This window comes from Benincasa hispida, chromosome 1 (genome assembly GCF_009727055.1).
Source record: "Benincasa hispida cultivar B227 chromosome 1, ASM972705v1, whole genome shotgun sequence".
NCBI classification, from domain to species: Eukaryota; Viridiplantae; Streptophyta; class Magnoliopsida; order Cucurbitales; family Cucurbitaceae; genus Benincasa; species Benincasa hispida.
In genome coordinates, this window is record NC_052349.1 from 39840884 (window position 1) to 39851407 (window position 10524).

General features: G+C 35.8%; 2 protein-coding genes across 5 annotated transcripts; one reads left to right on the forward strand and one right to left on the reverse strand.

Annotated features, from left to right (window-relative positions):
- Window positions 1-1210: 1210 nt before the first annotated feature.
- Window positions 1211-3604, forward strand: LOC120081786 (glyceraldehyde-3-phosphate dehydrogenase A, chloroplastic). Its single transcript, XM_039036952.1, has 5 exons — window positions 1211-1367; window positions 1457-1573; window positions 2131-2435; window positions 2515-2759; window positions 2865-3604. The coding sequence occupies exons 1-5, from the start codon at window positions 1326-1328 to the stop codon at window positions 3365-3367; spliced, it is 1212 nt and encodes a 403-aa protein (XP_038892880.1). The 5' UTR covers window positions 1211-1325; the 3' UTR covers window positions 3368-3604.
- On the reverse strand, window positions 3326-10158 carry LOC120081793 (OVARIAN TUMOR DOMAIN-containing deubiquitinating enzyme 12). Of its 4 annotated transcripts, none has more exons than XM_039036972.1 (10): window positions 9919-10158; window positions 9221-9392; window positions 8710-8783; window positions 7622-7676; window positions 7469-7543; window positions 6993-7066; window positions 6788-6836; window positions 6321-6405; window positions 4065-4121; window positions 3326-3944 (listed from the first exon to the last, which is right to left on the reverse strand). In XM_039036972.1, the coding sequence occupies exons 2-10, from the start codon at window positions 9383-9385 to the stop codon at window positions 3898-3900; spliced, it is 681 nt and encodes a 226-aa protein (XP_038892900.1). In that variant the 5' UTR covers window positions 9386-9392; window positions 9919-10158; the 3' UTR covers window positions 3326-3897. The 4 variants fall into 4 exon arrangements, with proteins under 4 accessions (XP_038892900.1, XP_038892908.1, XP_038892915.1 ...); XM_039036980.1 differs by having other exon boundaries at window positions 9221-9386; window positions 9876-10158; XM_039036987.1 differs by having other exon boundaries at window positions 9876-10158.
- Window positions 10159-10524: the final 366 nt, after the last annotated feature.

The window sequence follows — 10524 nt, forward strand, 5'->3', positions numbered from 1 at the left end:
CGGTACAATTGAAACTGTTGGCATTCGGATCTCGTTCGCATTAGGCATAGCTACAGGTACCCAATGTCCTTGACCTTCAATCTGCTACCCTCTGGTCTGGTCTCAATATCCTCCAAGCTGACTTGTGTAAGAGATCTTTGCATCAGTGTAGTGCTGAGCTTATTGCACTCCAATGCTTAAGTCAGTACGAGGAGTAACTAATTCAACTAAGCATAAAAAAAAGTAAGGTCCAGGTCTCTCCCTTTGAGATCACTTACATTCTCCTTTGGGGTGGTTGAATGCGACCATTTATAAGTCAGTCCTTTGATACACATCTACGATGACCTGTGATTAGAAGTGAAGTTAGGGATGTTTATAGCGCTCGATGTTACAGAATGTTAGCTGGACCTGGCTTGATTATTTCTCAATTGTTATATATTTACTGGCTTAGCCAGTTCAAACCCTAGGAAAAAAATCTAGTACTATAGTAACAACTCCTTCCATTCATTATTTGACACGTGATTACATGATTTAATTAATTCATCATTTATTTATTTCGTGAACCTCACATCATTCTTAAATGCTATTATTGTGGCAATCAGTGAATGGAGGTAGTATGAAGAATTTTTCATACAAGAAATTTTCTCCAAATCCCAAGACGCTAACATTTTCCTATTGGGACGGGCACTTCCCTATGCCCTTTCCCGATACCCTTTGGGTTGGGCCTACCCATGAGTTTTGAGCCTTGCCTTAGACAACTCTTAACCGAAACCAATCCTAAAATAGTTCATACTTTTTCTTTTTACTTAATTTAATCAAAATCGTATTTATTTAATTTTTTGAAAAGAACAAAAATTGTATTAGCAATTAACAAGGACTAGAAATATATATTGTAATCTTTGAGTTGGCAATTGTTGGGACGACAATCTTCTGGTGCTTGGATTCAGAAAAATAAAAATGAAAAGAAAAAGAAAAAAGAAAAGGTGAGGACTTAGAGGCCCATAATGAGTTTGGCATTGGCCCCACAGTAGGATGTGTAAATTATAATTGGAAGAAAATGAGCATAGGGAGTGGAGGGTGAAGGAAGAAGGCTGAAAGACTATCACAAATCACACAGTAGAAGATACACAGAGCAGAAGTAACCACAGCCATTCATTGAGTGAGAGGCTATCCATAATCTCATCCCCTTACCCTTCATCCTTCATTCAAAGCCATTCAACTCAACATCCCACTCTTACTTACCAACAAAATATATATACATCCTTCTCAATTTCCCATCTCTCTACTGCTTGATTCTTCTTCTTCTTTCTTCTTTTGCTGCTGCTTCTTTCTCGACGCCCTCTGCCATGGCTACGGCTACTCTGTCAGTAGCCAAACCATCTATTCAGGTTAATACAGCATTCTCTTTTCCCATCCACCCTTCTGTAATCTCTCTCTTTTATGTCTAGTAACATTACTGCATCCTCTTGCATAGCAGGTTAATGGAAAGGGATTTGGAGAATTCTCTGGCCTCCGCAACTCGTCGACCTGCCTTCCCTTTGCAAGGAGAACCTCTGAGGACTTCCTTTCCGTCATTGCCTTTCAAACCTCTGCCGTGAGTTCTCTTTTCTTAAGAGTATCTCATGTTTGAGCATTGATCTCTTTTCATTACTTCGGTAAAAAGTCAAATGTGCATGAGGAGGTATTCCATTGGATCGTGACATTAATGTGTTAATAATGTTCAACCATTTATCTAAAGCTTTCAGTAATCTACATTGAGTCATGACATACAACCAAAAGTGTACTATGATTATATGAGTGAACATATAAACATCCATGGCGTACAATGAAAGCAGTTACATGGTCATTAAGTTTCGAAGGCATTTGATTGATCAACAACGAAGTTTATTTCTTGCTTTAATTTGATTATCATAAAAAGGGTATGTATTTAGATTTCTGAAAGCTTATATACCCGAGAACGTATACCACTTCATTTTATTTCTCCTCCAATCTTCATCAAGCACATACTATGGGTTCCTGTTTCATATCTATAAACTCTTGAGATTGGCCTACCTATCCAAGAAACATCATATGGGGTTATTTTGAAGTGAATATTCATACTACACTAATGATTGTTCATGTGCCTTACCTACATCCATTGAATTCTTGAAGGTGGGAAGCAGCGGAGGATACAAGAAAGGGATTGTGGAAGCAAAGCTTAAGGTAGCTATCAATGGGTTTGGAAGGATTGGCAGGAATTTCTTGAGGTGCTGGCATGGTCGCAAGGATTCCCCACTTGATGTCATTGCCATCAACGATACCGGAGGCGTCAAACAAGCTTCTCACCTCCTCAAATACGACTCCACCCTCGGCATCTTTGAAGCCGATGTGAAACCTGCTGGAGATGAAGCGATTTCAGTCGATGGAAAGATCATCAAGGTGGTTTCCAGCCGCAATCCTCTCAACCTTCCCTGGAAGTGGGTGTTCTAATTCTATGCTTCAAATTTTTGTTCATCATCTTGATGAGACCAGAAATAAATGACTAGATCAATGCAGGGAATTGGAAATAGACTTGGTGATTGAAGGAACTGGGGTGTTTGTTGATAGAGAGGGTGCAGGGAAGCACATTGAGGCTGGAGCAAAGAAGGTCCTAATTACAGCACCTGGGAAGGGTGACATTCCGACCTACGTCGTTGGGGTTAATGCTGATGCGTACAGCCCTGATGAGCCTATCATCAGCAATGCTTCTTGCACTACCAACTGCCTAGCTCCTTTTGTCAAGGTCCTCGACCAGAAGTTTGGTAATGCATACTGAATCCTATCACAAATTCTTCATTAGATAGGCTATTGCGGAAAAGTTAGTAAAGTTCAGGTTTTTGATAGAGTTGATATAAAATATATGGCAGGTATCATCAAGGGAACGATGACTACAACTCACTCCTACACTGGTGACCAGAGGCTACTCGATGCCAGCCACCGTGACCTCAGGAGAGCAAGAGCTGCTGCACTTAACATTGTTCCTACATCCACAGGAGCAGCCAAAGCTGTTGCCTTGGTCCTTCCTTCCCTTAAAGGAAAGCTCAATGGGATCGCACTTCGTGTGCCCACTCCAAATGTTTCTGTTGTCGATCTCGTTGTCCAGGTTTCTAAGAAGACATTTGCTGAAGAGGTGAATGCTGCATTCCGGGAAAGTGCTGAGAAGGAGCTCAACGGTATCCTCTCTGTTTGTGACGAGCCCCTTGTTTCAGTCGACTTTAGGTGCTCTGATGTCTCCTCAACTGTCGACTCTTCCTTGACTATGGTTATGGGGGATGACTTGGTGAAGGTCATTGCTTGGTATGACAACGAATGGGGTTACTCTCAACGGGTTGTTGATTTGGCTGACATTGTTGCCAACAACTGGAAATGAGCAGGATTGGTTTGCTCTCTCTGAGCTTACCTCATTTCTAGGTTGTTTTCTGCATTTCTGCTTAATTTTTCCCTTATTAATTTGTAATGAGAACACCAAAACCATTTTCCTTTACCCATTACCCATTACCCATTACCCATCACCCAATAAATATATATGCCACAAAACTATGAGAGTGATAAAGTACCAAAAATTGAGTCAAGTTTGAGATTTCATGAATACAAATAAAATATTTCTTGCTCTGTAGGATATGCTAAACTGAATTCAGTTATGCTACTTGAACAGTTGCACCAGAGTCTACTCTTTGAGTTCATCATGAGACTATAATTCTATTATAGAGTTCACTGGATCCATAAGTGCAGTAATACAAGCCAATATATGTATAATGAACTATTTACATACACTTAAAAGAAATATATATATAACAATCATATAATTTCTTTTTCTTTTCTTTTAAAAAAATAAGAATTTTGCAATGTAGTATACTCAAATATCTAGGATGCTATCTATACTCACAACAATCCGTTTTCCTAGAACAACCAATGTTTTCTTCTTGGCTTTTGTTGAACTGGAGCGTCTGCAAGAAAGACAAACACATTATTAAAATAAAAAACACAATTCCCAAGTAAGCGCATTCACTCTAAAAAAATCTTGCTACTCTGAGAACCAGAAAATGGATTTTCCAGTATAACCAAACCTTGGATTTCATAAAGTGAATTGTAGTGAACCTCAGACCAGAAACTTAACCAGAGCTCTGCATTATTGCAAAGGTAAAGGAGCTGTAAGAACCCTAGTGTTCCAAAACTACAGCAAAGCATTGTGTATAAATGCAACAGTGTTGATATTCAAACGTCTCAGCCCTACACATTAAGAAACTGAGGTACCGAGGAAATATACATCACAATTGCATGTTAGTTTGGAGACAGGAATGATACCAAGTCCCGTCCTGTGTAGTTATTATATATTGAATTTCATCAACATCAAATATCTTGCAAAATGTTTTATAATTACAGGTTCCAACTTAACCTTGCGGTCAAATAGATTTTAACCTAAGCAGCAAAAAGTATCAATTCTTCCATATTCATAGCCGAGACTCTTGGAGGAAAAAGACTAAAGGAAAGATATGTAATAAAAGTTGGATTTATGAAGGTTTTTGGAAAGACAACTTAGTGTATTTTAAAATATAAAACTATACTCAACTGCCAATTCAGTTTCTTGTAATTATTTTTCAATACTAGGGATTTGGCTTCCATCTCTTTTCGTACCATTTCATATGGCCAATAAAAAAATTTATTTCCATATCAGAAATCAATGAATGAGAATTTCAAGAAATATACATCATCTTACCACCTAAAAGCACAACTTTAGTTTGGAAAGCATGTCCATGTTTCCATATTTGACACATGCGAGACACTCCAAAACTTGTTAGCACACGTGTGAGACATAGTTGTATAAAGTTAAAACAAGCCTTGTACTTATTAGACATGTACTAAACACTTGTGTCTTAACACATCAAACTCATTTTTTAAGTAGATAGATGCAAAAACTTATTGACTTTAAATTTCTTCAAATATAAAAATGATATATATTGTTGAAAAAGGTAACACTTTAATAAACGTACTGCATTTTGGCTAAATTATAAAAAATGCTCTTGAACTTCGTACTGTATCAAAAATACCCCTGAAATTTTACAAGTTTCAAAAATTCCCTCAAACTTTCAAAAAGAGTTCAAAAATGCCCTTACCGTTAGTTTTAAATGGAAACTGTTAATGTTTTGAATCATGAATTCAGTTTGTACTTCACTATGTATCTTCTTGAGTTAAGAATTGTCTCGTTAAATTACTTCAATATTGGGATATGATGAGGATGCTAAAGATGTGTCAACCTAGTTGAGATATCTGGATACACCTACTGATCCCCTCGTCTTCTAGTTTGTATAGACTATTATGTCTTTTTGTACTTTGAGCATTAGTCTCTTTTCATTATATCAATGAAAAGTTTTGTTTCATTTGAAAAAAAAAAAAAAAGAAACTTGAAAAAAATTCAAAACCACCCGGAATGTTCATGTATAAACAGAAAGTGTTAATATCTCGTCGTAGAAATAACTATAAATTTTTTTAAAAAAAATTTAAAATGTTTCTACCATTAGGATTATGATCAATTTATTTGAAGTTTTCTTGAGTTCAAAAGAATTAATTCTAAAATAAATTATATAGATATTCTCATTTTTTTTTTCAATATAGATACTCTCATTTTTCTTTAATTTTTTCAATTCTTACACCAATTTTCTCAACAACCAAAATAAAAACTAAAACTTTAAGTTAAAACATAAAATCCCACAAAATCTCAAAAAAATCCAAAATCAACATCTCCCCTTAAAAATACCAAGCCGAAAATAGTCAAATCAAGAAAATGTATTTGGCTATTAATACCCACTCAAGTACTAATGTATAACTTTGTTAAATTATTTAAGTCTTAAAATTCCTGGGCACTTTCATTATTCTTTTTCTTCTTGTTATAGTCCATGTACCTTAACTAAAGTGATAGTTTTATTTTTTATTATTATTTTTTTAGAAAAACAAATGTCAAACAGTTAACAAAAAAGGGGAGTGAGAGGCTATTGAAGAAGAGAGGGGAGAAAAAGGATGGGAAATAGATATGTAAGACGTAACTGTAAGAGTACTTTTAAACTTTTTTTTAAAATAACTTTTGAATGTTCATGGGTACTTTTGATACAAAACATTAATAATTTCCATCCAAAACTAACGGTAAGGATATATTTGAACTCATTTTGAAAATTTAAGGGTATTTTTGAAACTTTTGAAAGTTCAAATGTATTTTTGACACAAAGTACAAATTTTAGAGGTATTTTGTATAATTCAGCCTTAAAATAACAAACCTACATCCATATCATATTTATGCCTCGTATCCATATCCATATTTCTTAACTTACCACGCTTTGGAGTTTGACATTGTGGAACAATTTCAATGAAACAAGTATCTCTGAATGACGTCAGGAGGCAAATCTTTGCTGCAAACTGCACACAATCAAGTAGCTGGATCAAGAAACTAACAGAGAAGGTGGGACTGAATGTTCTAATGGAAAATCTTCCAGAATTTTTGGAATATAATTCACTCATGGAACTGGATAAACAAATTCTTTGAAGTAGTTGGCCATTCATTGACGTATTATCACCCATCTCCTCCATTCTCTCTCTCTCTCTCTCCCTCTCTCGTCTAGAACACCCAATCCAAGAGTCTGACTTCAGTGAGGTAGCAAATACAGTAATCCAGTGTCTCAGTAATTTTCATCCATTGTCTACATTTCCAAGGATATGAGAACTTGCATATATTATACAAAATCTTAATTATCAAGATAACAAATAAAAATCGCCTTCTAATTTTAGCTATATATTATACCTTATCAGCTGCTGCTTGTAGGGTTACATGGTCCCCCCATTCGCCAGATCTGCATCATATACTAAGAAATCAAAAAGGAAACCTTTTTCCTCAAGAAAATGTTTAATATCAGTTAATCCACAGATGACCATCGACTCAATAAACACATGACCATCGATTCAATAAGAGAGAAAGAGAGGATACGATCCTGAACAATTTCACATACTTTGCCATTTTCTTGTAATAACGACTGAACTTCATTGGAACATAACCTTCGTACAGAGAACGGTGGTCCTTTAGCTGGAACATAATAATAAACCCAGGTGAGTAATACACACGTAGGATATTCACCCTTACTTGAAAACTATGTTCACTTCAATTTGGCACCAAAACATGGGTAAGACATTACCAGTCACAACTGACAAGTCTAACAGATCAGATTTAACTTATACATATTGATTAAAATTCGTATAAGAGCACCTCTGATATGACAAAATACAAATCAAAGTTTCAGATTCTAAAATCAAGTAAAAGTGAAAATTTGCCACTTTTTCTCCCATTCACAACTATTCAGACCACATTATACATAAACCTTCCCTACTTTCTCTTTCAATTGTCTTAACCAATTCTGAGCTTTTCATCCCAAAAGAAAAGGAGCCACTACTTTCCCTAGTTCAAGCACCTTGAGATATGACAATCTACCTGCTTTACAATGTCTTTCCGCACGTGCTTGTGATATTCAGGTGATTTGTACATCTGATCTGAAAGTGCTCGAAACTGCCATATAAGAAGAAACTATAGGTAGATTGTAGATAAACCAGAAGCTTCTACCTCTTACTTTAAAAATCCGTATACCTGACAATTTCCGTCACCAGAGACCTTCACTTCATGCAAACCATAGACATTTAGCCTGAAACACAATGAGATGAAAACTACTTCATCAAAAGTGGTAGGGGCAAGAAGAGAAGCCTAGGGAGATGGTAAATTTTAATGGCATTAAACATACACTTGAATTATACGACCATCAGTTTTTATCTGAGTAACTTTCAGCAATTCCCTCTTGACAACACATGGATGCAATTACCAGGCGATCCTCATTGGATTAGTTCTATGATGCTATATTCATCTTGTAAAGCTAAGCTCTTATCCAATGTATAGTTTTAAAATAAATTAGGAGCAAGGATTAAATTGAAGATGCAGAAGCAACATAATAAGAAAGGCTGAAATTAAGAAAGAAAGAAAGCCCATTATTAACTTGGTTCATGTCGTTACGGAGATACAGAATTGAACTGCACCTTGAAAGAAAAAAAATGTAGACTAGAATTTGAATGGCTTAAACTGGAATGTAGGCTAATAAGCTATCTCAAATGGCGTTGTGTAGGCAAAGTCGGTGATCATGATGCCCTGATATTCTTCATTATGCTTGTTAGTTTTTTAATGCAATTTTTTAGACTTGTTTGAACTATTCCTCAATCAGGGAACTAGCTATGGCACAGAAGATGACTTCCATTTAAGATTAAGCCTAAATCACTACCAAGAGAATACCAAAATAGTAATAACAATAATTTGAGCAATTGGACAGTGGTTGTGTGACCTTAAACAGGATCATGATTACAAAATCGCCCACCAAGTAAATTTAAGAGCTTAATGCACCGTCTCAACTCCCTGGAAGTAATTTTCATTCTACTGATGCTTGTTCATGAATGTGCACGTGTCTTTTGTTTTTGTTTTGTTTTTTTGGTAGGGAATATGCATGTGTTGCTTGTCAAAATTCTTTCGCAGTTGTTATTTATGTTAGATTTCATCGTTATTCTACAGAGAGAAAAGGTGGTATCATATATATATATATATATCGAGAGAGACTAGAGAGAGAGAGAGAGAGCGCCATCTGTTGACCAAGCGGGCAATCTATCTTTTACTTTCAGAAAGTGTGGGTTACATACCTCTGAAGAAGCCTTTGATATTCCAAACTGGCATCACTTTGGTTGGGGATATACAAATTTATCCTTGGAGTATGCTGGAATACCAAAGAGTGAAGTTAAACTCAAGTTTAACGTATGAGTTTAGGTAATATCTTTTTCTCAAAAGACGGAGCAAAATTGTTCATAAGCCAAGAGATGAGGAGAATAATCAGAAGACCAATAAATCAAACACTTCAGAACATTCTATTAGAACACAATTTCAGACCAACGATGGTTAATTTCAGGACAACGATCTAAGAAGAGAAAAAAACTTTTGGAATTTCATATGAGAAGTGATAACTAATAAGCTTGTCTTATCAAATTCCCCAACTATAAATTGAGAATTTCACAGTTAGTTCCTTAAAATCCGAACCAGATATAAAGTGATTGGTAGTTTTATCTCCATGCTGAATGGAAAAGCGGTGGCTTGGAAATTATTCCAAGGAAAAAAAAGCCTAAGCTATAACAAAAAGAAAAGAGCAAAAAATCATACAGCAATAGGGGCAAGGTTGGAGAGGCGTCTGGCAACGGCACCATCTAACTTAGCATACTCTTCCGATAATGCAACAGCAATCATGCGATCATCGTCAGTGTCCAGGTGAGAGCTCAATGAAGTAGAACTTGAACATTCTCCCATGCTCTGAGCTCCCGGCCTCATGCTGCCACTTAGTAATGACTCACCATCATTTATAAAAGAATGTAAGAAAAATTCATGCTTTCATGATGCAGATACTTAAACAAATGTGAAGTTGGAGCTCAATCTATTCAAAGAGCGAGAAAGAAACATAGTAAATAGAGAGCAAACATTACTTAACAATGAAAGTTCTATATTGATAGGAGAAGACAAAAGCATAATATGGGAAATCCTGAAAATGTGCGTGCAACCATCATAACTGGATAATATATCAAATTGATAAAGAAGGAACGCAACAAGAACAGAGTTCAAAATCAAAAGAAGGGATACTAATCACACGAAAACACCATCAAACACGCATAAACAGACAGACATTGATCTAACTAAAACTACCCAACTAAACCAATCGGTAATAAGGTAAAACGGAAAAGGGTTTGGTCAATGTTCAATCATTCAAACGTTGGACAGATTGCAACAACAAGTAAACTAAAAGAAACCGATGATGGATTGATACCTGAAATTTGCAGGTAAAAAGTAAGGATTAGATCAATTAATACCTGCAATTGCAATTAGAAGGGGGTGATGAAGATGAATGAAATTAGGAAAAAGGGAAATGTGGGGGTTGAAAAAAACGTTCCGGTTTGACTTCAGCGGTGGTGTGGGGATTGCTTGAGGTGGGACGGGATTAGGATATTTGGGGAAAAGGGTTGAGAAATTGGAAGCAAAAGGAAAAAAATGGAAGAAGCTTCAATGGAACGGCTACCAGATTCAGGCTGTTGCTTTCGCGGGTTTGTCCTTGTGAGGAAGTAACAGTCAATACCCGCAGCGGAGATGGGTGTGGGTCCCACACTTCTACGGCTTAAGCTTTCAGTAGCTAATCAAATCTTTACCATTTGGCGCCATCTGGACCGTACGTTTTCGATATCAAGCGTTCCAATTTTATTCTACTTTTATTATTTTTTTCTAATTTGGGGGAAGTGCAATTTTATTAATAGAAAAATTATATTTTTAGTCCCAAATTTGAGGAATATGTGTTTTTTTTTTTTTTTTACTTTTCTTTTTTTTTTTTTCTCAATTTTAGTATACTATATTTCAAAAGCATTTATTATCAAAGAATTGAATAAAACTGACCAACTAATTACACCTCAATTGTAATAATGTTG

Coding starts and splice junctions, on each gene's coding strand:
- LOC120081793 (XM_039036972.1), bottom strand. CDS start 9,385: ATGAGGCCGGGAGCTCAGAGCATGGGAGAATGTTCAAGTTCTACTTCA. Junction 6,406..6,787: donor TACAAGCAGCAGCTGATAAG/GTATAATATATA, acceptor GATTGTGTGCAG/TTTGCAGCAAAGATTTGCCT. Junction 4,122..6,320: donor ATGTCAAACTCCAAAGCGTG/GTAAGTTAAGAA, acceptor GCAATAATGCAG/AGCTCTGGTTAAGTTTCTGG.
- LOC120081786 (XM_039036952.1), top strand. CDS start 1,326: ATGGCTACGGCTACTCTGTCAGTAGCCAAACCATCTATTCAG. Junction 1,368..1,456: donor TAGCCAAACCATCTATTCAG/GTTAATACAGCA, acceptor CTTGCATAGCAG/GTTAATGGAAAGGGATTTGG. Junction 1,574..2,130: donor TTGCCTTTCAAACCTCTGCC/GTGAGTTCTCTT, acceptor GAATTCTTGAAG/GTGGGAAGCAGCGGAGGATA.